At 36.6% G+C, this 25107-nt stretch overlaps 3 protein-coding genes across 3 annotated transcripts; 1 reads left to right on the top strand and 2 right to left on the bottom strand.

The window, feature by feature from the left end:
• The first annotated feature begins 508 nt into the window (after positions 1–508).
• Positions 509–2311, top strand: LOC133857937 (piriformospora indica-insensitive protein 2). Its single transcript, XM_062293329.1, has one exon. The coding sequence runs from the start codon at positions 738–740 to the stop codon at positions 2133–2135; it is 1398 nt and encodes a 465-aa protein (XP_062149313.1). The 5' UTR covers positions 509–737; the 3' UTR covers positions 2136–2311.
• Positions 2312–4011: 1700 nt separating this feature from the next.
• Positions 4012–5929, bottom strand: LOC133856849 (CRIB domain-containing protein RIC7). Its single transcript, XM_062291888.1, has 4 exons — positions 5869–5929; positions 5387–5487; positions 5122–5224; positions 4012–4523 (listed from the first exon to the last, which is right to left on the bottom strand). The coding sequence occupies exons 1-4, from the start codon at positions 5927–5929 to the stop codon at positions 4012–4014; spliced, it is 777 nt and encodes a 258-aa protein (XP_062147872.1).
• An 8202-nt stretch (positions 5930–14131) lies between these two features.
• On the bottom strand, positions 14132–24955 carry LOC133858024 (rab GTPase-activating protein 22-like). Its single transcript, XM_062293436.1, has 12 exons — positions 24808–24955; positions 24328–24498; positions 23805–23900; positions 21482–21585; positions 20891–21144; positions 19882–20004; positions 19706–19794; positions 18398–18503; positions 17359–17456; positions 14936–15190; positions 14758–14841; positions 14132–14531 (listed from the first exon to the last, which is right to left on the bottom strand). The coding sequence occupies exons 2-12, from the start codon at positions 24451–24453 to the stop codon at positions 14517–14519; spliced, it is 1350 nt and encodes a 449-aa protein (XP_062149420.1). The 5' UTR covers positions 24454–24498; positions 24808–24955; the 3' UTR covers positions 14132–14516.
• Positions 24956–25107: the final 152 nt, after the last annotated feature.

A 25107-nucleotide genomic window follows, 5' to 3' on the forward strand; every position in this document is an offset into this window, starting at 1 on the left:
TCTAAAAATTGGGTTGGAAGAATTATTAAATGCCATCTATCCAAAATATACACCATTCTCACATTGTATTTTTTAAAATGCATATAAAAAACACATATATCAATTAAAAAATACCTATGCAAATACTAGACTGATATTTTGTCCTAACTTTCGTTCAAAACCAATTATGCAATTCCTTTAGGACAGATTTTTTTTTTTTTTTTTTTTTTTCAAATTAGGGTAAAGTAATTTCTTCTAATACTGTCTATAAATTTGTCATTGGTACATGATTTTTTTATAAAACTATTTAAAAACATGCGGTTTCTCACATATTTTAAAAAATGCAAAACAATTTTATTGACTAAGTTTAAAAAAAAAAAAAAAAATTACTCGGATCCAATTTCTTTTATCCAGCGAGTCTTTTAGTGTCCTGCACACTGCACAGACCAGCACCGTCCAAAACACCGTCCAAAACAAGGCCACATTGGTAAATTCAACATAATCTGCAGCAGCAGCAGAGCATCAGAATCCCCGAAGCCAGCAAAAGCAAACCCGACACCAAAAATCCCTCTCCCCCTCAAAATCTCCATGACCCAACCACTCTCTCTCATGCTCAGATCCCCTCCTATTTCACTCTAATCAATTCTCTCTCTCTCTCTCTCTCTCTCTCTCTTTCTCTCTCTGTGAATCCCTTTATAGGCTTTATTATACCAACAGCGCGGCTCATTGCTCAAACCCCTCACCAACTCAAAATTGCAATGGCCCTGTTCCATTCATTTTCCGGTTTGGCCATCGTCTTCCTCCATACCCTCCTGTCCCTTCTTGTCATTTCACACCAGCAACCCCAGCTCGACCCGGCCGAGCGCGACGCCGTCTACAGGGTCCTCAACTCCGTCAACCCCACCGTCCCCTGGCGCTCACTCTTTCCCGACGACGACCTCTGCTCCTCAGCCCCACACGGCGTCGTTTGCGAATACTTCTCCGACGGTGACGGCGACGTTTTGTCGTCCGTCCATATCACCGAGCTCAGCTTCGGGTACGTCTCGGACTACGCTCCGAACCCGCCTTGCAGTTCGGACTCCACACTCGACCCCTTACTCTTCACCGCCTTCAAGTTCCTCCGCAAGCTCTTCTTTTACAAGTGCTTCACCGACGAAACGCGCCGCGTTTCGCTCCCCGCGGACTCCGTTTCGCCGGGCTTCTCGTCCACTCTCGAGGAGCTGGTCTTCATTGATAACCCGGCTCTGGTAGGGCCTCTCAGTGGCTTACTTCGTAATTATACGAGCCTGAGAAGGGTAGTTCTGACCGGAAACGGAGTTTACGGTGAAATCCCAGATGGGCTCGGCGACGATTCGGTCGTTCTCCAGGAACTCACGCTCTCGAGAAACCAACTCTCCGGTGGAGTCCTGGCGAACTTATCCAAGCTGAAGAGCCTGAGGGTTCTTGACCTGAGTCACAACCGCTTTGACGGATATCTCCCCGAAGCTTTGGGTAATCTCACGGAGCTATTGAAGCTGGACCTGAGCTACAACGGGCTTTCCGGTAAAATACCAGAGGGTTTAAAGAACCTACAGAGCCTGGAGTTCCTGGACTTGAGCTACAACCGTTTTGGCAACTACGGCCTGCCGTTGTTCCTAGCGGAGATGCCCAGGCTGAGAGAGGTGCATTTGAGTGGGAATCCGCTGGGAGGGGCAATACCGGAAATATGGGAAAATATGGGGGGTGTTTTGGGGATAGGATTGTCAAACACGGGACTGGTTGGGAATATTCCGGCTTCAATGGGGGTAAACTTGAGAAACCTGCGTTACTTGGGGCTTGACAACAACAGCCTTGAAGGGACTGTGCCAGTGGAGTTTGCGCTCTTGGGGACTGTGAGTGAAATCAATTTGGAGAACAACAATTTGAGCGGAAGACTCCCATTCTCCGCCAAATTCTCAGCCAAAATTGGCGGAAAGCTGAAGCTTGGTGGCAATCCAGAGCTGTGTGTGGCGGAGCAGTTGGGCTCCGGCAGCTTGGGGAAGTTGAAGGCGTGCACCAACAAACCTGTTATTCCCAATGCTGCCCTTTTCAGCGCGGGTTCTAATCCACTGCTGGTTGTCCCACATGTGCTCGTGTTTCTCGGATTTCTTGTTTGTCTTGGGTTGATTAATTCTTAGGTTTTAGAAGGTTGATTAAAGACAGAGATTAGGGGCTAATTAACAAAATGAACAGGTCAACACTGATTTTGGAGAAAGAAATTTTGGGTGTGTCATGCGGTTGATATGGGACAGGGAGAATTATGTAATTACGCTACTTTGAAGAGAATTGCATATAGTTTAATGCTTTAAATTTATCTTTTGGACCTAATTGACAATTGTGTGCTTATATACTTTTGATTATTATATCTAATGTTAATTATGTGTATTGGGATCGGCTTAATTTGCTAACCAAATTGTAGCCAATTTATGAAACTAATGAGAAAGGGTTTCGAATGGGCTGTTTGGACAAAGAGACTCCATCGAAACCCTTCTTCCTTAGCTTCCTCATTAGCTGCTCAAATCGATTGCAATTCATTTAGCTAAATTGCAATCATTCTCGTTGAATTTTGTAATGGGCTAACAAAATGGACCAATTAATACTGATTTTCGAATAAGAAATTTTGGATGTCGTGTCATGTCATGTGGTTAATGTGGGAGAGAAATAATTATGCAATTATGGTACTATGTGAAAGAGAATTGAATATAGTTTTACCTTTTGGGTTCAAATTGTGTGCTTATATACTTCTAGTTGTTATATTTAATGTGAATTAACGATATGTATTGGGATCGATTACAATTAGTTGAAAATTGAAGCCAATTTAGATGATTAACAAGAAATGGACTCAAATGGGTTTATCGGTCCGAACAAATCGATCGACCTCGTATTTTAAGATGTTCAGGCACATGAACTCCATCAAAATTATCTCTCATAAAATGCGGCCAATCACGGCCGACTTTTGTATGAGCCTTTATAATTTTTGTAGGGTTTTTATTTTTCATTATATTAGTAAGTGGAGAAAAGTTTATTTTTTTATTTTTTATTTTCTTTCTTGTGTTGGAGCTAAAAAAAGGTTGGTGTATCCAAATGTTAACTTAATCGGCTAGTAGTTTAATCAGCTGGAAACTGTGTTCAATAAAACAGAAATACTAGTTCGAATATCTTTTCCCTTCTGCACATGTAAAAAAAGAAAAAATGGTCGGTGATTAATTAATGGGCGTTGCAACTTTCAACCTCAAACACGGTTTTGTCTGATGTGTTATTAGAGGCAACATTGAAAAGAAATGATGAAGAAAGAGACAAACAAATCTCTCGTCTGTACAATAGGCTACCAAGCAATACCGCGCAAAAGGGCATCGGAATTGACGCGCATTGAGTTGCAATCAGTTCCTTTTGACATCCACCAATGTTGTTGGACAACGACACTAGCTAGTACTGACAAATTGACAGGCAATTATTGTTTTCTGTTTTATATCTTTTTTTTAATGTTAAAATATTAGTTTAAAATTTTAAAATAATTAATATTTTAATATATTATTAAAACAAAACTTATAAATTCAATCTTAAAGTTAATTAAAATATTTTTTTCAACTTAATCTATTAAATTGATATACGATTATGCCACATGCATTTTTAATAATGTGGGTGAGAATCTTAATCCTAATGATATGTATGTTAGCAGGCTTTAATTGTGTAATTAATTTGAAGGAAAATTTTGTCCAATTTTTATTCACATTTCGAGTTAGAGTTTTTCCATAATCATTTGCCCTCGATCTCTCCCTAGCTATTCCATGCATGGGCCAATACGCCTGTAGAAGAAGGTGATAATATATTTAGCAAAAATATTAATGAAACGCAAAAAAGAATTAGCTCCAACAATTTATGTGTGCCATGGATGGATCATACAAGGCTCCATGAAGATCGAAGAACAAAAAAAAAAAAAGAAACTCTCGGTTTGGTTTCAACTAATTAAGCATGATTTCTAGCTACTAATGTAAAATTAAGTACACCAAATCTTCAATATATTCCTCCCATATATCCCTTTCGTGAACCCCCTTCAAAAGGCTGTGGACTAAGAAGCTCATTGTTCCTTGATGTGGATACGGATCCTGCCCCGGGTCCTGGATCCGAGAATGGAGATTGATATGTCTCCTCAGTGGCTTGGGCTTTCAATCTTGCTGATCTTGTTGACCCGCCGCCGCCGCCGTTAGAGTACTCCTTTGACTTCTTCCTCCTTGTCTTCTTAGGGATGTCGGGAAGGCTGCGTGCAGGTGATGATGATGATGATTCCAAGGGTAGTACTGGTTGTTGCCTGCTCGATTTGGTTCCTTCAGATGAGTCCTTGAGGGAACTTTTAGTTGACCTCCTTGATTGTCTTGGTTTCTCTGGCTTTTCTGATCTGCTAGGGGAACCTGTTACAGCACCGGTCGACGACGACGACGACGATTGGCGTCTCGATGACCGAGGCAATTCCAGCAAGTCTCCGGCCGGAGAATTTGGAGTCCTTGCACTTCTCCGAGCTCCTGAATCTACATTCATTTGAATCAAAACGATAATGCAATTACTACTAATATCACCATGCATGCATGAATATACGTACGTAGGTGGGAAATTTAGATAGTTATGTCAAATGTTTTCATGCAACCAACATGGGGATGTGGTAACATGTTAATGCATGCTAGGAATGTGTAAATCTTTAGCAATTTTGTCATTTGAATCATTAGTAATTCAAGCAATAAATATGAGAGGTTTTATAAGACTTACCTGTTCGAGCAGATTTTGAACAACCCACAAGAGCTATCTCATATTTATTATCCGAATTGTTAGCAAATTTAATTTATGGAGATTCGGATTTGCAGAAACTGTTACTTAAGAATCAATTCAATGCACTCTTTGTTAATGTGTTTAACGGTGTGTTTTTATTTTTTGAAGGTGTTATATGACATAAAAGCAAAAACTATTTTTAAGTTTGAGAAATATTTTGTATTTTTAGCTGTTTATTATATTTATCTAAAGAATAAATCGAAAACAAAATCACAAACAAACACAGGCCATTTTAAAGCATGCAAAAAGCATCAACATGTCTTGGGCATATAAGAAAATAATATTGTTAAGTGTATATGGTACCTTCGGAGTGCCATTTGGCTTGATCTCCATTATCTTCTTTGACCTCTCCAGGGAGATTTATTGGCACCGACGAATATCCTGGCGGCGATTTAAACTCATTCATCTGCAGAAACTCAGAATATTGTGGCCTACATGAGGCTTGTGATCAAAGAATCAAACAAGGAAAGAGAAGAAGAAGAAGATGGGATCTAGCTATGTAATTCCTCCACGATTATATATAAGATTAAAATAAAATATATATAATTAATTAAAGAAGAAACTTTACCCAGCTTGGAGAATTTACAGATGGACCATCCCATCCTATATGGGCGACATGCTTCACATCCGTGGGATAACCAATCTGCATTTCAGGTTCTTTGTCATTGTCTGCAAATATGTGGCAATTCTTTCAGTATATATATATATCAACAAGAAAATGTTTTAAATCATCATTTTTTTTTTTTGTCTTCGATCTTTCAAAATTTTAAGTTGATAGAAAATGGTAGACTTAATCGCTTAAATTATGTACGTATATAATTTTAGCTAGCATGACTCCCTGAACATGTGAGAGTTTTAACTTGAAATTGGGTGAATGATGGAGATAAGGTTCGAATTCGGAACATTTGTACTGATACCATGTTAAATCACAATTATTTTTTAAAGGGTAAACTTAATTAATCATTTAAATTATATTCTAACAAAACATCCGTGGAGGAACAGCTAGCGTTAGACAATCAAAAGAGAAGAAATAGAAACATTCATGCTCACCAAATATTTGAGAAATGTATCTTAGGCCTTTTAGAAGGCCTTTCATCTTGGTATTGGACATTTTTGTCAGATAAATATGTTGTCTAGATCTATGGAGTATTTTCTAAGCTTGATCTCAGGTATGCTTGGTAGATTTGGAATCGAGAACTCGAGCTTTAAATCTGAGGAGGAAAATAAGAATTAAAAGAAAAAAGATTGATTAATATATAGTTAGAAACATGCATATAAATATATATTAATTTGGAGACAAAATTAATTAATTGTTTGATATATATATATATATATATATATATATATATATATATATATATATATATATATATATATATATATGATCACCTGCATGGGCATGCAAACGTTGAATTCAGGTTATGTTCCAGTTTCTTCTTTGGATATGAAAAGAGGGGAAGAAGTGGAAGAAGAAAGAGAAATATGGTTCAAGAAGAGTTTATGACAGTTAATTTTTTTGACAGATGGATGGATGTGTGAAGAAGAGGTTGGTGATGGCGATGATGTTCTGTTTTAAGCATAGATGACTCTGATGGCAATGCATTGTCTGTTGCTCTTACCCATTAATCAAAACCATAAGCTCATCGAGAATTCAGGTGTGAAGATGTGGAAAAGAATTCCTGATCAAAATTAATTGCCTAATTTTAGGTGGGTTTTAATGGGTCTTCTTTTCGGATGATGGAAGGCTGTTAGCTACCTTAATTAATTAATTGGTTGTTCATCATTGCTGGTTCCTCGGATATATAGATCAAATATTATGAAAACCAAAATCACTATATACGTACTGCACACCAACCCTAGCTAGCTCCTATTGTAAGCTATGAAACTAAGATTCGCAGCGGCGGAACCAGAAATTTTTATGCAAATTGATACGTACAAGTCATTTTTAGAGGTCTGCCTTATAAAAAATATATATATAAAAATATATTTTAAGTTTTTGTAAAATGATAAAGATTTTCAACAGATCGAATTTGAGGTAATTCTTTGTATTCGGCCTATTAAATTGATATATGTTCTTAAAACATGTAATTCTCACATTAGATTTTTTTAAAAATGCATATAAAAATTATCCCCAGCATTGTTATACGTTTGTGCATGTTACCCACACATGCATGATGCACCTTGCTGGGGTGGGTTTTTTTTTTTTTTTTTTGGGTGAGATTTGGGATTTATGATAAGTGTGTAAAGAGTTTGGCAAGAACAATATTATTCCAATGATTTTTTTTTTTTGAGTAGTATAACATTACAAAGGGTTATCAAGGGTTTGTTTCGTTTTGCAGTTTCAAAACGTGCGATTTAAATAATAGTAATTTCAAAATATATAAAAATCGCAGTTAAGCACTTAGTAAAATCATAGTTTAACATTTAAAATTTAAAATTTTTATTTTTCAAAAAGGCACTCCTTACTTGCGATTTGAAAACTTAATTTTTTAACGTTTTCAAGTCGTAATTTTTTAAAAATACAATCCCAATCGAAATACTTAATGCGATTTTGTTTACAAACACACTTTTGGCCTACGAAATGGTATAGCCAAACAAAATCTAAGTGGTATAACAATTAATATATGCATATAACTAAGGCTTTTAAATACAAGGGATGTTACACCTCATTCTCCATCCCATATCTTTACCAAAAATCTACCACTAGATTTGTGAGATCCACATGTGGGTCTCACAAATTTAACAGTATTAGATTCACCCTTTTACTTTACGGAGATGAGAAGGAGAATGAATTTTATCATTTTTCTTCAAAATATGTGAAGAAACAAATAAAAAAAAAATGATATAAATCCATCCACTACCCATCTCATTTTCAAACTTACTATTGAATTTGTGTGACCGACAATAGTTGCTGGACTTGAAACTTGGTTGTATGAAAATGGATAAAAGATGGTTAGAAGATATACGTCTAACAAGTCGTTTTTCCCTCTTAAAATATATTTGTTTTGGGACATGTTAGACATGTGGAGGTAAAATCATAGTCAACCATATATATATATATATATATATATATACCATGATGTTCCTTCTTTAAAGAAGTACATCCGGGGAGACCAAATGCTTGTTGAGTAACCAAATTTACGCCTTACATCTCTCCCAAGTCACAAGTCTACTATGGGGTTTTACCAAATTTACGCCTCACATTTCTCCAACTTCCGTGCTCTAAATGCATATGGTGATTTACCTAATTTACGCCTCACATCTCTCCAACTCCCCCATTAAGGATCAATGATTATGGTCTTTTTAATTCAAATTAATCATAATGTTTTCTTCAAATTAAATTGTTCTAAATTTACCACTTCCACTCCACATGACAAATGCTTGGAACACTACCGCTTTTACTATAATTAACCTCCTTACAAACTGGCGTGACAAATTATATTTTAGTGGTTGATATGATAAGTACTGTCACGTCAGTTTATAAACGTGGTAAGTGTCATGTATAATGTCACGTAGCATCCCTCATTTTAGTGAGTAACATGGTAGGTGTCACATTAGTTTGAGTGCACATTTTATAGAAATGGGTGCGTGTTGCATGAAAGTCCACATTTTAGTGGCCGATAGATGTGACAATTAAGTGTAATGTAGATTGTCACATCAATTTGTAAATGTGAAAAGTGTCGTATGGAATGGCACATATGGCAGCTCTTCTTTTAGTGGTCGATATAGTAAGTATCATGTAGACTGTCAAGTCAGTTTGTAAAAGACTTATAATAAAAACTGTACTTGTGACAAAATCTAAACTATTTAATTTAAAACTAGTGACTTGGATCTTAAGAACTCCAGCATATCCACCATAATTTTAGGGTTATGGTAGAAAATCTTCATTATTAACAATAATTAACAATAACTACCTCTGTTTCTCGGTTCCTTTTACAAGCAGTAGTTTCATGATCGAGGTGGGAAAAGCATATATACCCAAATCATCGTTCCCAAAGTTCTTTCTAGTCTCTTCAACAAAACCATGGCATCTTCAAGAATTCTCCTCTGCATGTTTTTGATGTTGATTATTGGTAATCTCCAGACTGACGCAACAGACCAAGTTTCGTCTGTGATTGATCTCACTGAAGCTGCCCCAGCTCCTGGATGGGGTAAGTACTAAGCTTAATTATCACTCTATAATTATATCTCACAGCCTGATACTTGACTCCATGTTTTTCTTCAAGTATGTTTTCATTTACTTCATCTTTCTTGTTTAGTTTAAAAAAAAAAAAAATAATAATAATTACGTCTTTTTGAATTAAAATCTTTCAAAATTCTTAGAATCAGAGAATGAACGGAAGAATCCCTTTCGGTTTTGCAATTTGTGCATAATTTGAGACGGAACCGGGGCATGAGAAAGGGGGCCCTTAGGCTTTCAAGTTTCGCCTTTGCTTATGATATTATGTCACATATATATTTTTTTTATATCCAAAAACAATTATTAGAATTTGAAAAAATCTACCTTAAAGAATAATTTGAAAAATTTAGAATATCTGGATCCATTTTTTTATTATTATTATCCCATCAAATGAATTGTTTTTTTGGGTAAATAATTGCCAAGAAAAAAGAAAAAAGAAAAAAAAAAAACTGGGAATAAACCTTAGTCTAAAAAGAATGGCAGAGTCTTGCCTCATGGGTATGCCAGATTTTTTTTTTGGGTTCTATTGGAGGCCCATTGATCATGTTTATATATATATATATAAGCATAATTTATGTCTTGAAATAAACTCATATTACTGTCCAAAAAACCTCCTCCTAAGGCTATTTAGAAAAGGAAAATGTTTCACTTACAAATTGGCGTAGTAATCTATGTGGCACTTTCACATTCAATCACAATCAAATTTAATTTTTAAGAGACCAAGGTGAAAAGTGTAATGTGAACTATCGAGTTAGTTTGTAAAGAACTTATAATAAAGACTATAATGCTTCTAGTAAAAAAACATCTGTGGCATAAACTTCTGCTACAAGCAAAAAATAAAACAAAAATCCTACGTCTATTAAATTGTTTTTTCATCATTATTTGAATATACAAAGCTGTTATAAAAGGAAAACACTTGGTATACTACAATTTCCTCCTAAACTAATGTTGCAGTCGATAATTGATAAAATAATTAAGTGTATAATTGACAAATCATGAACTGACACGTCAATTTGTAACATTTGTTTAAACACATGTTTTGAAATTCTTAAACAATGGTAAGATTCTTTTTGGATTTGTTTCATTTTCTTTTTTTTTTTCTTTTTTTTTTTGTGCAGGGTGTCCTGGCAAGTGCCAAAAATGTTGTTGGTGCACTGTAGTACTCACTAGACCAGTGTGTGCACGCTGCTGTGAGGAGACAGAGACAAGTGCGAAGACCACCACCTTCCAGCATCCTTGATGCTTGAAGGAAATAATATCTAAGAAGATTTAATCTGCAACCTGAGGTTAATATTTTTGGCTGCAAACTTAAACGGAAGAAATAATGAGTTGTCTTAGAAAATGTATGTGGGTCTTTGTGATTTGGGCAAACCTGCCAAAATTTTGACTATGTTTCAATAACATTGCATACAACACCTTACCATCTCATACAATATGCAATAATATGTATGAGCAATTGCAATCATCAGTGGTGTTGGTTCAGTGTTCTCAAGGAAATCTCCAAAGTGGTTGGGCATGTACTAGGGTGAAAGTTTGACTCTCGAAATGAGAATCATAAATCCTATTAGTATTAGCCACCTTAGGGTCTCATTAATGTCCTGATGGGATTGAGTCAGGTTATGACTCATTCGGACTTGAGGAAGCGCTTTCGGTTTCTACCATCTAGATCCCTCCTATGCGGCTTCCAGTGGGCAGATGCTACTAGGTCACGTCCAGCTAGAATCACTTTGTTTGGTCTCCCCTGCCTGCCTATTTAATTTTATATATATAAGAGAGAGATATGACAACATCATCCAAACCCTTGGCTTCCTTCAGCTGAAAGCAATCTTTCAATTCAAATTGAATTTGAGGTAATTCATTCTATTCAACCTATTAAATTGACATATGTTCTTAGAGCTCATTTAAAAATGTATCTGAGAATCACATGTTCTAAGAACAGATGTCAGTTTAAAGAAAACTGTCCTTTATAAAAATCGAAAAGAGGAAATTCCTAACAAAGTTACTAATACTATGGGGCTGGCCATCTTTCATTGTTTGTCCCTAGCATTGATATAGGTTTGTGTCACCCACTCATGCATGATGCACCCTGATTATGATTATGAAAAGAAATGCTATGATACCATAACAAATGTATGATTAGCAGATATGGAAAGCAAGAAAACAAATATGAAAGTGTATAGAGAGAGACGAGAAGGTTGAATAGATTGTTCTCTCTGTTGAATGTAAAACTGATACAAACTCTGTATATATACAGGGAAGAAATGAAAGGAATTGTATACAAATACAGTAACAGAAAGGATCAGCTCTTCTATAACAAATCCATGTAATTAACTAACTAAAATACCACCTTAGCCAACTTAACATGCCAGCTCATTCGCATATTAGCTCATTTGCTAACGGTGGGTCTTTCTCACTGTTGATTCTTACATAAAAAAGAAGAGCAAGGGAGTAAGAATACTTCTACAACAATGATGAGAGGCCGCCCATTTGGTAACGGAATGTGCCCGGGGATTAACTCTCCTAAAAATAAAAACTTTGATCGCAGACCAAGCAAAAAAAGAAGACAAAAAGAAAAAAGAAAAAAAAAGAACATCATCAAATAATAGAAGCTAAAGACCACTCTAATATGAGGTTGGCGTTGTTTATGACCATAATACTTTGAGAAATAATTGGTTTCATTCTCTTTTACATCTCTTGTCTATCTCCGTACAAGAAACGTGCAAATCTACTATTAAATTTGTGGGACCACATATGGATTCTACATATTTAATTGTAAATTTATAAAAGATACATGCAAGAGATGGACAAGAAAATGAAACCAAACACATCTCTAATACTTTTTTGACCGTGGATAAACAATGTTGAAGCTTCTTATTTACTACCTAACATCATTCCACTGATGTGAAACCTTTGAACAGAAGGAAATCTGTTTGAGGAAGATAAGGAATACAACCGACCTCTTTGGTCCCTAGGTCAGTAGGTCGAATATTGAATGGTTCCACTTTGTTTGGTCAGATATATTTATAGTAACTAAGAATCTCGTTGGTCACGAAGAACATTCCTAAAATGGAAAGAATTAGCTTGACTCGTAAGCCAGAAGGTGGGAATGTCAATAGTGGGGGACATCTGGCTTATCTTATTCTACTTTAGGCCGTTTCGGGCCTTCACATTTTCTGAGTCCAACGGTCATTGCCACATCAAAACAAGGAATGAAAATAGTCTCTCGATTTGACGAGACTTTGGAAAGAAACATCACAATTTTCAGTGAATGTGTTGAAAAGTCTTACAGGTTGAGGTGTGATTGTGATACCAAAGACTCGCCATTTTCATTCAGACTCAACCTCGAACACCTTACCCGCGCTATAAAAGCCGCTCTCCCCCATAACCATCGAAACTCAAACACCGCGGCCATCTCCATAGCCACTGCCACATCTTCATCATCTACTGCCACCGCTTGAAATACCCAATCCTTATGTCCAAGGTTTTCTTCCATTTTTCCTTCCTCCTAACACTAACAGGTTCCCAAAGAGTCTCTCTCTTTAACTTCTTCAACAAAACCATGGCATCTTCTTCGAGCATTCTCCTCCTCTGCATGCTTTTGATGTTGAACATTGGTAATACGCAGACGGAAGCAGCCAACGAAACGGTCAATCCCGCTGCCATTGCCCCAGCTCCTGAACGGTGTAAGCTAATTGATTGTTCCATGTTTTTCTTCAGCTTCAACCATTTTTTCTTAAATAGAAAACAAAATTACGTCTTTTTGAATCCAGAGAGTCCCTTGGGCCATGGCCCATGGCCCTTTCTCTTCAGACGGTACGGAACAGTGGGCCTCACAAGTAACGTAAAATTCTTTAAATCTTTATTTATTTATTTTTTTTTAAGGATAAAATTCTTTAAATCTAAAAACAATGGTTGGAATTAAAAAAAAAAAAAAAATCTTTCTTATTATAGAAAATTCTTAAATTTTAGAATATTACTCTCCTTTTTTACGGTGACTAATGATTTTTGTACATCATTATATTAGTGTACATCAAGTGTACCAAGATACATTGAGTGTGAGATCCATGCACGTGGGTACCATATATATAGAATCTACATGTATAAATCCTACACCTAAATACATCTCTTTGACGGTACGGAACAATGGGTATGCCATATTATTATTATTATTATTATTATTATTATTATTATTTATGATTTTAGATTGGCATTGGAACCTGTTTTGTTTTGTTTTTGTTCCATTGGAGGCCCAAAAATAAGAAGGTAATAGTCCATTACGCGGCATAGGAACATTCGGTCACAATCAAATTTAATTGTTTAGTTGTTGAATTGGCAAGTACAATACTTTAATGTAAACTATCAAGTAAATTTGTGAGAGACTTATAATAAAAGTTGTAGTACTTTTAGTAGAAAATGTTGGCGGCATAAATTCTTGCAAAGATCCTACATCTATTAAATTGTATTTTCATCAATATATGAAGATACAAGCTATTATAAAAAAAAAAGAAAATATTTGGGGTACTATAAGTTTTATTATAATTTCCTTACAAACTGACGTGATAATCTATAATTGATAAAATGATTGTGTATGATTAACTAATCAGCTACTTCCTACTAAATTGATAAGTCATATTTTTTTGTTTTTATTAATCATTTCACCACGTGTGAACTGGCATGTCAATTTGTTAAAAAAATAAAAATTATAATAAAAAGTATAGTAACCTAGCAGAACTCATTATAAAAACTTATGTAATGTTTCTTTATGGATCTGTTTGATTTTCCTTTTTTTGTTCAGTTTGTCCTTCTACAAAGAGGTGCAAAAATTGTTGCATGTGCACAATAGCAAAACCAGTACTATGTGTACATTGTTGTGACGAGACGGAGACTAGTCCGGGGACGGAGACCAGTCCGGGGTCAGAGACCAATCCGGGGTTGGAGATCAGTCCAGGGACGGAGGCCAATTCGGGGACGGAGACTAGTCCGGGGATAGAGAATTTTATTTATTTGATTATCTTTAATTTTCTTATTTTGTTTTAGATTGCTTTGTAATTTCTTGTTTCACTCGTCTATTAAATAAATGACATCTCTGTGAAGATTTTATGTGCAACCTGATTTGGCTTAATACTCTTTGGCTGTAAACTTAAATGGAAGAAATAATATTTGTCTTAGAAAATGCATCTGGGCCTTTAAGATTTGGGTAAATTTGCCCAAATTTTGATTTATGTTTCAATAGCTTTGCATACAATATCATATCATCTTGGGCAGAAAAGAAGAGTTTATGGCTCTCAAGTAAAACTGCTAAAACCATGATGCTGCAGAAGTATATCATATCAACATCTTGAGCACAAAGCCTACCACCAAATACTAACTTTGAATTTCCAAACTTGGCATCAACATGAGAGAGTTACTATGGCCGAACGAAACTCTACAAAAAAAAAATCAAGTTAAATCCTCTGCAAAGTGAACCCTCTGCCAATGCCGCTGAGGTAGGGAGTTGATTGATGATCACTAACTTTATTTATGACTTGTTGGTCTGCATGAACATACAGCAGTGAGGTTATTTCGATTTTCATATTTATGAGTAATAATATATAAACAAGATTTGAATTGCTGAGCCCGATTATTCATCAATAGAAAGGAGTGTCTTATCATATGTTCTTCAAAGAGACCTTTTGAAAAAACCCTACACATGACACAGAGAAAGATCCGACAGACTACATATATGTTTAAAATAGGAGAGGGCAAAAGGATGAAGCTACCTTGCTCAAATACTTTTTGTGAATCTTTAATGCGTCCTTACATGCTTTTTTAGCATCCAGATTTCCAGTTATGTCACCCAAGATCTAGGGAGAAAGTTCCACAATAAGATAAATGTCACATATATGCAATAATATGAATGAACAATTGCATACAAGAGAGAGAGAGAGAGAGAGAGACCCTGACAACATCGTCCAAACCCTTAGCTTTCTTTCGAAGTCGCTTCTTCTTGGTCTCAAGAATACTTGCAACAAGAAAAACAGCAAGTGCACTGTGTTGGTCTCTCCGTCCAGTCGTTACGATCTTCCTCTCGAATTTTCCATATTGCTTCAGCAGTTTGTGATTTATTTTGGGTGCAAAACCACCATCCACAGCATCTCTTGGCCCTTCATATGATGTGAAGATGTTTGGGTTGTATTCCATGGCCCATATCAGCTGAAACCAATCTATATTACTGCCTTAAAATAAGTGTATCAATAGAGAATCCAAAATAGAGGCTCCAATATACTTGTTGAGAATAAGGTTATATATTATATCACACCAAATACTATACATGAAAGGCCTATATATATAGGCTAGTAATAGACACTACACTAATAACCCATGTGGGACTATGTAGAATATAATCTATCCCCCCCACAAACTCAAGGTGTAAGCTTGAATTTGGAAAAGAAAGGAAATTGATCTCGTGAGATTGCCAAAGGCGGTGTGACCTGAAGAGACTATGGCAAGTGGGCCATGAAGAGCTTGGGACTTTGAAAATGGGCCTGTTTGGAATTGTTGGACTAAATTGGTAGGCCCATATTTATGGCTGACTTGGCTGGCCTATTCGGCTGAGCAAGGTTGAAGGATTGGCCATGTTTGGCCTAATTTGGCTGGCTTGGACAGCTGGCCCAAGGAACCGGGTCTAACCCAATGGATGGGGTTGACGAGCTAGCCTATTTGGCTGAGCTTTAGGACCAATTCGATAATGGGCCGGGCTGGCATGTCTGGCTGAGCTCAGGTTGATAGTTGGGCCAGCTGGCTTGATTAGCTGAGCTAGCTAAAACTTGGGTTGGCTGAGCCGGGATTGAGATTGGGTCGGCTGACTTGTTCGGCAAAGCCGGAATGAATGCGGTGGGCCGGTTGTATGGGCTGATCTGGCCCGAAACCCGTGGACCGGTTGAATGGATCCATCTGGCCCGAAACCCATGACTGGGATGCAGAGAGAATGGACCCGGAAGACATGGAACCAGTTCGGGCCACTATGAATCGGACTGAAACTGAGAGAACTGGTTAGAACCAGGTTGAACATGGGCTGCTTTGGCCTAATACCCACTGAACCGGTTCTTAGATGGTCTAAAACGGAATGAAACTGCCACGAACCGGGTTGTCCCGCGCTGGAAAAGGCCTGAACCAGGGTGAAAATAGCTTGAACCGGTTTGAACTGCACTGAAAAGAGCCTGAACCGGTTAGAACCAGACTGAAAAGGGCCTGAATCAAGATGAACCGGTCTGAAACCAAGGTGATCTGGGCTGAAACTGGTCTGAAAAGAAGCTGAAACTTGTTGAACCAGTTTTGAACAGGCCAATACTGCCTGAATTCGAGGAGCCGGGTCTAACTTGTTGGTCCGAATTGATGGACTGGCCCGAACCAGTTTGAAGCCTAAGGAACCGGATTTGAAGATTGGGCCTGATTAGGCTTGGACCCGATTGACCAGGTCAATGGATTGGATCGATGGATCCGGTGTAGCACTTGGCAGGCGTGTAAGAAAAATGCGCGCGTTGGATGAGATAAAGGCACGTGGGCGTGTGAATATGACGCGCATAAGCGCATGTAGCGTGTAAGATGCGCGCTGAGGAACAACCGGTGTGTGGAGTGATTCCCCGACATGTGGAAGCACGTAGAAGTTCCGGCAAGGACTCTAGTGGTGCGTGGAGGCGCATGCTGTTGTGGAACAGGCTGAAAGTGCAAAGATCCACTTATTTGAGGCTAAAACACCACTTTTGGTGGTTATTTTGCCGAAAAGAGTCATGGTGGCGTGTGGCGGTGCGTGTGGTGGCTGGTGGTGACGGTTATTCCACAAATCGATAGATCTGTACCTTAGAACCTGATTCTGGTTTTAGATTTCCAGAATTTGGTCCGATGAAGGCTGGGAAGAGATTGACAGTGCAAGTGGAGGCATGTGATGGCGTGAGGACAACCGGAATAGGAAAATTGTCAGAAGAGAACGCCAGGAAACATCAACGATGTTTATTGAATGTTAGAAGAAAGAGGTATTGGATTGCCGGAAATTTTGACGACGCCAGAGAAGATGCTGGAAAAAGGCCAGAGAGGATTCCGGGGTGATTCAAAACCTATGCTTTGATACCATGTTGAGAATAAGGTTATTTATTGAATCACACCAAATACTATACATGAGGGGCCTATATATAGAGGCTAGTAATAGAGACACTACACTAATAACCCATATGGGACAATGTAGAATATAATCTAACAATACTGATTACAGTGAATTCATGTAACCTTGAGTTCCATCAAGGCTCTGTGAAACAGTGGCTTTCGTTAAGTAAAAAGAGCACATTTCTTGAAAGGTTTAACTGAATACAGAAGTTCCACCTTACCTCCCAAAGATACAATGTGTCCACAAAGGAAAATTCTCTCCTGAAAAGTACCATCAGCATGCGAAATGCAAACAAATATTCCCCACCATCTAGATCCTCTGCCAAATAGAAGAAATGGGGTTTTAGCTGACGGATAAGGGTCTCTTCAGGTACAAATGCATACCAAAAATCATACTCCATTTTTATGCAGGTGTACGTACAGAGGGGGAGGCTATATGGACTGCCTTTATTTGTTTTTATCATGCATATTTTTGAAGTTGTTTTTTATGCCTTCACTCCTCAGCACTGGTTTTAGACAATGCACAGATGCTTTCAGGTCTTCTTCAACCCTTGTTAGTGAGTCAACTATTTTGTTTAACCATTACAAAACCTGAAAAAGGACTAGCCTTCTTTGTCTGATACTGCAACTAACATAAACCGGGTCGATCTGTGACTACAGTACACAACACTGGCCCAGTCATTTTTTCCATAAACAACCCAAAAGTATTTTTGAAATCAGAACAAGCTGCATCAAATGCATGGAAACATGTGAAACCTAATCAACTTTTGAGCAAGTTAAGAGAGGCAAGACCCCCTCACATTGTAAGACAGTAGTTTGGGGCTAAAGAGAAGCGCTCGATGAAAACATAATGACTAACACTCTTCTATAACTTAATTTTAGAAGATAAGTTGTTGAAACTGGTAACAACAATGATATTTTAATGAACATATGTAGGATTTTCCAAACAACATAGAATCAAATCAATTCTCTGAGTTTCACTCATTCTAGCAAGTAGTTCACAAAATTCCACTAAGAAGGAATCATACTGAGTATCACAACTTCAAATTTCCCACCCATTTTTTTCAGTTAGAAATTTTCTTTTCTTTTCTTTTTCTTATCTCCAACTGATTCTTTCAGCTAGTTTTTTCAAATTAAGTAAATTTTCAGGGAGAGGAGTGACAAGCAACTAGGTCTATGGTGCAAAGGAGTATATATTAAATAGATATTAAAAACCAATGTAAATATAAAAACTAAGAGAAAAATAATAGGAATAGATACCAAGGTGTTGATGAAGCTTTGGATCAATGACTTTGATTATCTGTGAGAGTGTACTCAGCTGAGCTTGCACTCCTATGGAACTTGCACTGCATCTAAAGTTTTCTCTCTGATATCAAAACAAAAGCAGGAGTTGTAGGTTATACCTTAAAAGATACATATCACAAGCATAATCCATGTAACAGATCATTTAGGGCAAAAAATTTAAGTTAATCTTCAAAGAAAATCAACAGCATCATCGTGTAGAAATCATGTTTATTTTAAACTAGGAACAAAACAAGTGCATTATTGTGCATACTCTTCTCTAAGCACTAGTCCCATTAGCTAGATGACGCTGTCACATGAAAAAGAATCAAGTAGCTGTTTTCCAAGTAAGTTTTGGCTATTCAAGGTTTTCAACATGTAGGTTACCCACAAATATGTATACAAAGCTTCCAACATGTTGTTCTCATGCTCGAAATCCGATACATGCAAAGCTTGCACGTTTTTAAGGTCATTCAGTAAGAGTCTAGGGATAAAATAAGTCTACACCGTGAACCCTTCCCTTTACCATTAAAACATCTAAACTCAAAGTTTTCCTTAGCATAGTGCACTAAGTAAGCATAGACAGGCCGTTCTCCAAATCTATACTACATCACCAGAACCTCCAAATTGTTGCATCTCCCCCAAGATATGACAGAAGAATTTGTCAGGGACCTGATGAAGGGAACGAAAAAAGTTCTCCTTTACTTTTTCTTGTCTCTTCATTCTTCTAATTCCTTTAATTCTCTGCACACTGTTGTAGTCTTTGTAATCAGACCAGTATCAGCCCCTGCTATCTTGAGCTCTCCCTCACAATTACCTAATTTCATAAACTGAGGTCCTATTCACCCCAAACTCTGTTGAAGCAGCCCAAATCCTTGATATATCAGCTGCAAAAATATCCTCCAACAAATGTCTCTATTACCAAACCCCTGTAACTTTTCAGCCTGCAAACTTTAGCCTTTTCAAAGCACAACAATCTAAAACTTTAAATACTTGCACCACCATCATAAACCCTAAAATCAAGTTTCCCCTCACCTTTGCCCACCAAATAAGAATACTTAGCCAGCTTTTCAAATCTGTCCTATGATACCAGAATCTCCAAATTTTTGGATCGTCCCCTAGATATCCCGATGGATATATATTTCTGAAACATGTGATTCTAGAAGTGGAGTTGATAACATGGCGATGATAAACAAACAAGGGTGAGATATATACATTGATACTAAAAAGATATTACGAATTACTTATCACAACTATTTTTGAATAACAAGAATAAACACTGCATACCAGCCTTCGCATTGCATGCTCGAAACACCAGAAGGCATCTGCCTCGTTTTCAAGAAGAATTACCATTGGTGAGCAAATATCACTCATTCCTGCTCAAGAAAGGATCCTATTATAACTATTTCAACTAAATAACTGTTCAGCTTGACAGTGAAATGGTGAAGTTGTTAGTATTCCACCTTGAATATAACCAATATCATTGTCCACCCAAGCATAAACAGCAAGAACATCCCAAAGTTTTGCCTGATTAGTTTCACTCTCATAAAAGACAAGCACTCGATCTGTTCGAACAACGTCCAGGCCTACAAACCCAATTGCACCACTAGAGTTAGAAACCGTTGACAGTTAGTAAGGGATAAATTAGCAACCATAAGAACCGAATAATGCAACCATATGTAACGGTTATACATCTGGGTTAGCATTTTAGCTATATGTAGAGTCTACAGGCACCAGCATTATGCATACCCAGGCATAACTCATTTTGTCATTAAATTTCCGTGTTGGACACTCATGCATGAATCAAGTTCTCTTTTCACAGAAGGGTCAATAATTTATTATGTACATAAGCGAGGGGAGAACTCCATATCATCCAATTGGACTACTTGCTTCCACATTGTGAGTGAAAGGACACTTACTAGCCGCTTCAATGGAGTTCAAGCAGAAAAAAGATAAAGAGAAAACTTCACTTAACCACCCTCTCACCTGAACTGCTGTGGCTTTTGCAATGTCCCCTCCCAAAGCTCAAAAGTTTGCAATGTGGGTGTCCGATGTGTCATCCCCTTTCAATCACCCCTCTATTGTTGTCAGGGTTTTTCGTTAATTCAAACAGCTAACAAGTGAAATGTCCCTTATACCCATGTGAAATTTATGAAAATCCAAATATAACCTTAATTAAAAAACTTTAAAAAAAATTCCAAAAAAAAGTTTTAAAAAATGAAATGTTTGCTATATGGATTTTTTTTTTTTTCACTTTTTTTTTTTTAAAAAAAAATATTTTATAAACACATGTATTTTGGTAATTTCTTCTTCTTCCATTAAGATTTAACCAAAAATCTTGATGGAGGGGGGTGATTGAAAGGGGATGATACAACGGACACCCACATTACAAACTTTTAACTTTTGGAGAGCCATGGCAGTTTTGGGGGGTGGGGTTAGTGGTGGATGAATCTATGCAATGCATATATATACCAATTTGAAGCAAGGTACGTTTCCACTGAATCACTTCACTGTCTGAGACAGCATTATTCACATGCCCATCACAATCCAAAGAAGAATCTAGGTGTGTAGACATAACTCCATTTTTATCCTGCAAATCACCGTTTGTCGAAGACTCTTCTTTTGTTTGGCCACCATCACTTATGATAGGTGCTGTAATAATCTTTCCACTACCAATAGCTGGAACCATCTTTTGACATTCAGCTTTCCATGTCCCATACTGCTCCCTAAAATGATAGGTGTGATGTATTAAGTCAGCACGTCAATAAAGAGAAAGGGAAAAGGCAACAATGATGTTCCCATCGACAGCATGGCAAAACACACAAAAGGAAAAAAAAATAAAAAATAAAAAAATAAAAATTTAACACAACTTGATGACATACTTCATGACCATGTTTGATCCCAGAATATACTGTTCCAATAATTATCCAAAACCTGGAGCCAGGACCAATTCATGGCTCCAGCAGTATGAGAGAAATGAGATTAATAACCCTTATATGATCAAAGATACAGAAGAGGAGCAGAAATAATATTCTTCATTGTTTAATTTGATTCACTATTTACCTACGCCGTTCCCTGAGCTGACTCCGTTCTTCGAATGTGCTGTTAGGATCAAAGCAACCTAACAAGAACTCCCAGACTACCGCTTTGATTGAAGGATGAACACCCTAGCATAAAATAATTAAAAAAAAAAAAATTTAGAAAGAGTTAGTATTCTCCACAAATATGGATATGGTTATAACTTCTCAACATGAAAAGAGTACTAAATATTCGGTCAACACTGCAAAATCACACATTATCAACAGTTACCATTAGATTACTCATTTATTCATGTTATAGCCGTTTGGAAAATGGCCAATGAAATTGCAGCAGAGGAAGTGAAATATTAGCCACAAAGTAGCAAAAAAAAAAAAACCCAAGGACATGAGAGAGACCAAGAAATCAATCGACCATGTCCATAAAATTACCAAAAGTAATGAGGAAAACCTTTAATTGGTATTGATAATGAGCTTAAATGCCCAAATCCAGTGCAAACCATATGAATCGGAAGTGTTGTTCTCCTGGGGTTGATGAAGAGGAAGGGTATGAAGAGCATAAGAATTGTGGTATCTCTATGAATGCCCTTTTTATGTGTGGTAACATTAACCCACCTGAGATTCACAAATGTTTTCTCAAATTCTACCTCAAAATAAAAGTATTTTCTTTTTACATTTTCACTTTTGGCTCCCATTTTCCAAGAGATTGTTTTCAATTTCATTGCTACACACATTTCACCAAGTTCTTTGTTTTCCATGAAAATGAAAATGAAAGATAGAGAATTTCTCTGGAAAAGAAACGCTACCCTAGATCCCCACTACCTGTTGTCAGTTATATAAATCATATTTGTCATTCAGCTCATCTAAAGCCATATGTTCTTTATAATCATAGTTATGAAGTCAAGCTCACCTCCTTGACCTTTTCACCTTCCTTCTGTTCTTGTAGCGCCATCAACTAAAAATCAAACAAATTTTCCTTACTAGTGGTCCAATGGATGTATTTTCCTTTATTGCATTTATAAACAAATACTCCTATATGGTTTTTCCTAATATTGTACTGAAATAGTGAAACCATAAGGTTTTCTCAACAAAGTTATTGGCAGTAGTGATTCACTCCTTGCCAAGAATATATTTTGGGTAGGTATAACAGACAACACTCATTCTAGCACAAGCTATCTGCAACCCAGATGAGACCAATTTGCACCATGTACCATGCAAGACTGTTAAAACTCCATTTATATTAAAAAGATTATCAGGGAGGCAAGAGAAAAAGGAGAACTAGAAATTCCCCCTAAAAAGAAAGGAATTAAAGCTAGAGAAGAAAGGTGGAGCAATAAAGTAGCTGACAACAATATACAACACCCTTGAGACATAAGAATCCCATAACATCCTCCACAGGAACCCAACTACAAAAAAGAACCAGTTTCTTCTGAATTTGCTTGTCCGTGACCACATAAAGTTAGATGCATTTAACTACTCCTTTCAAGATCAAAGAATTCCCACAAGACTCCTCTCCCACATTCTAATGCATTCAATAACACTAGGATAAGACCAACTTATTACTTATCAAAAATAACACTAGGATAATAATCACATTCAACATGGATTAACATTCCCAATTTTTTCTCCTCAACCAACAGAAGAAGCCTAATACCACAAAAAATACTCTGTATATTTAATGAATAAGAGGGCCTAATTCAACCCCATTAACTTATACACACAAAAAAAAAAAAAAAAAAAAAAAAAAAAAAAAAAAAAAGAAGAAAAAAAAAAAAAAGAAGAAGAAGAAGAAAAGAAAAGAGAAGAAGCTTTGTTTCTGCATCTAACAAAACTGAAAACATTTAAATAACCATCTTAGCACCTTAGCAAGCTTTACAAAAACTTTAATAAAAAATAAATAAATGATTAATTAATTAGAAATTGGTTGAGTGTGAAACGCAATGTTAGATGCATTGATGCTCTATTCATACATCATTATTTTAAGCTTAATTTGTCAGAGCCAGGTTACATTATAGCCAGATTGTAATAGAACTTAAATTTTCTATCAAGTGGTAATATATTAGTACATATAATAAGCAAAAACACTAGGAGGTGCTACAAGAGCACAATGCAACATATAGACGCATCAGATTTTATTTTTATTTTATTTTCCAGCTAAACAAAACAAATAGACAAGATATACTTTATATTTTGTAGATTCATTGCATGTAGTAAGACAAAATAGTTCTGATAAGTAATAAAGGTTTTATTAAAAAAGCGTAAGGTACCCCTAAGTACACAGGAAGTATACACAAGAACTACCAGAGCAGTCTACTAGTAAGACAAAATAGTTATCAATAAAAGAAGTTTACCCCTCGTTGAATCCTTCTAAGCACTTTCTCTATATCCAAATGCCCATCTTGAGAGAATGCGGCATGCCATCTTCTTGCGCTAAGGGTTTTCCCAGCCTGTCAAATAGATAGTTTTAAACATAAAACATAAGCTATTTGAAAAATGATAGAGTTTTCCTCCAAATTGGGTTGAAGAACTTCCTCTAACCCAGTTTATAAAAAAGATGTGTCTTTTTTCATGTGAGAAACACATGTTTTTTATAATTGAAATGACAAATTTGGAAGAAATTTTATTAAAAAAAGCATGTGAGTCCAACTTTTCAACCAAAAATCAAACCATCATCATACTTGTAGAACTTTTAAAATGCAAAAGTACTAGTAATAAAAGAGAAGGCCAAAACTAGAGCTTTTAACAAACCCATGTAAAAAAAGAATTACAAAAGGGATAGCTCAAAGATTCTTCTACACATAGAGACAATGAATTCTCACAATGTAAAAGGAATGAAATCAGTAAGTGGCCAAAAGGAAGCGGAAGAGAAGATACCCTCAACTTAAAACGGGTCTTTGGGACGTCAGCGTGGCATTCTGATGTAATTGGATAGAACACATCCAACTCACTAGTCCCAGCTTTCTTCCTAAGAATCCCTCCCAATCCCTCACAACCAAGCATCTAAATTGTTTTATGAATTTGCTGGCTACTCAGTTTAATTTTCCCCTGCCAATCAAATAAAACCAAACTCAAAATACCACCAAAAACATCAAGCATGCTGTCAATGGCATCTCTTACAATGAATCATCAAAAAAATTCGTATCTTCAGATTTTGATATCAAATATATGCCATTGATAACAGTTAAACTTATACATCCAATTAACATTTTAATTATGGTATTTAAAAATCAAATATCTTTCGAAGTCAACGAAAACCCACCAGCATTTTGAATCCAAAATCATATCACAGTAGTCAGTAGACCAAAGCCAAGAGAAATCAAAATTGAGATATCACTGAAGCTGGTTTTTCTGTACCTTCACTCAGACTCTGAAAGATTGGAATAGATTTTGCAGATGTTACAAACGTCGTTCCATGAACTTGAAGGTTCTTCGACAAGAAATCTGAGCGCGAGAGAGAGAGAGAGAGAGAGAAAAGGACCGCAAGGGACGCTAAGAATAATGTGGCAAGAGTGCAACACAGGAATCCCACATTCCCACCGGTGTCGTATTGGGCTGACGTGGTAGGATCCAGTTAGCCCAGCCACGTCAGCTCTTATTTCTCTTAGAATTAGAAAAAACACAAAAAAAACGGGGACATGAATGCAAAACCTTAAA

Source organism: Alnus glutinosa, chromosome 14 (assembly GCF_958979055.1).
Source record: "Alnus glutinosa chromosome 14, dhAlnGlut1.1, whole genome shotgun sequence".
Classification (NCBI taxonomy): Eukaryota; Viridiplantae; Streptophyta; class Magnoliopsida; order Fagales; family Betulaceae; genus Alnus; species Alnus glutinosa.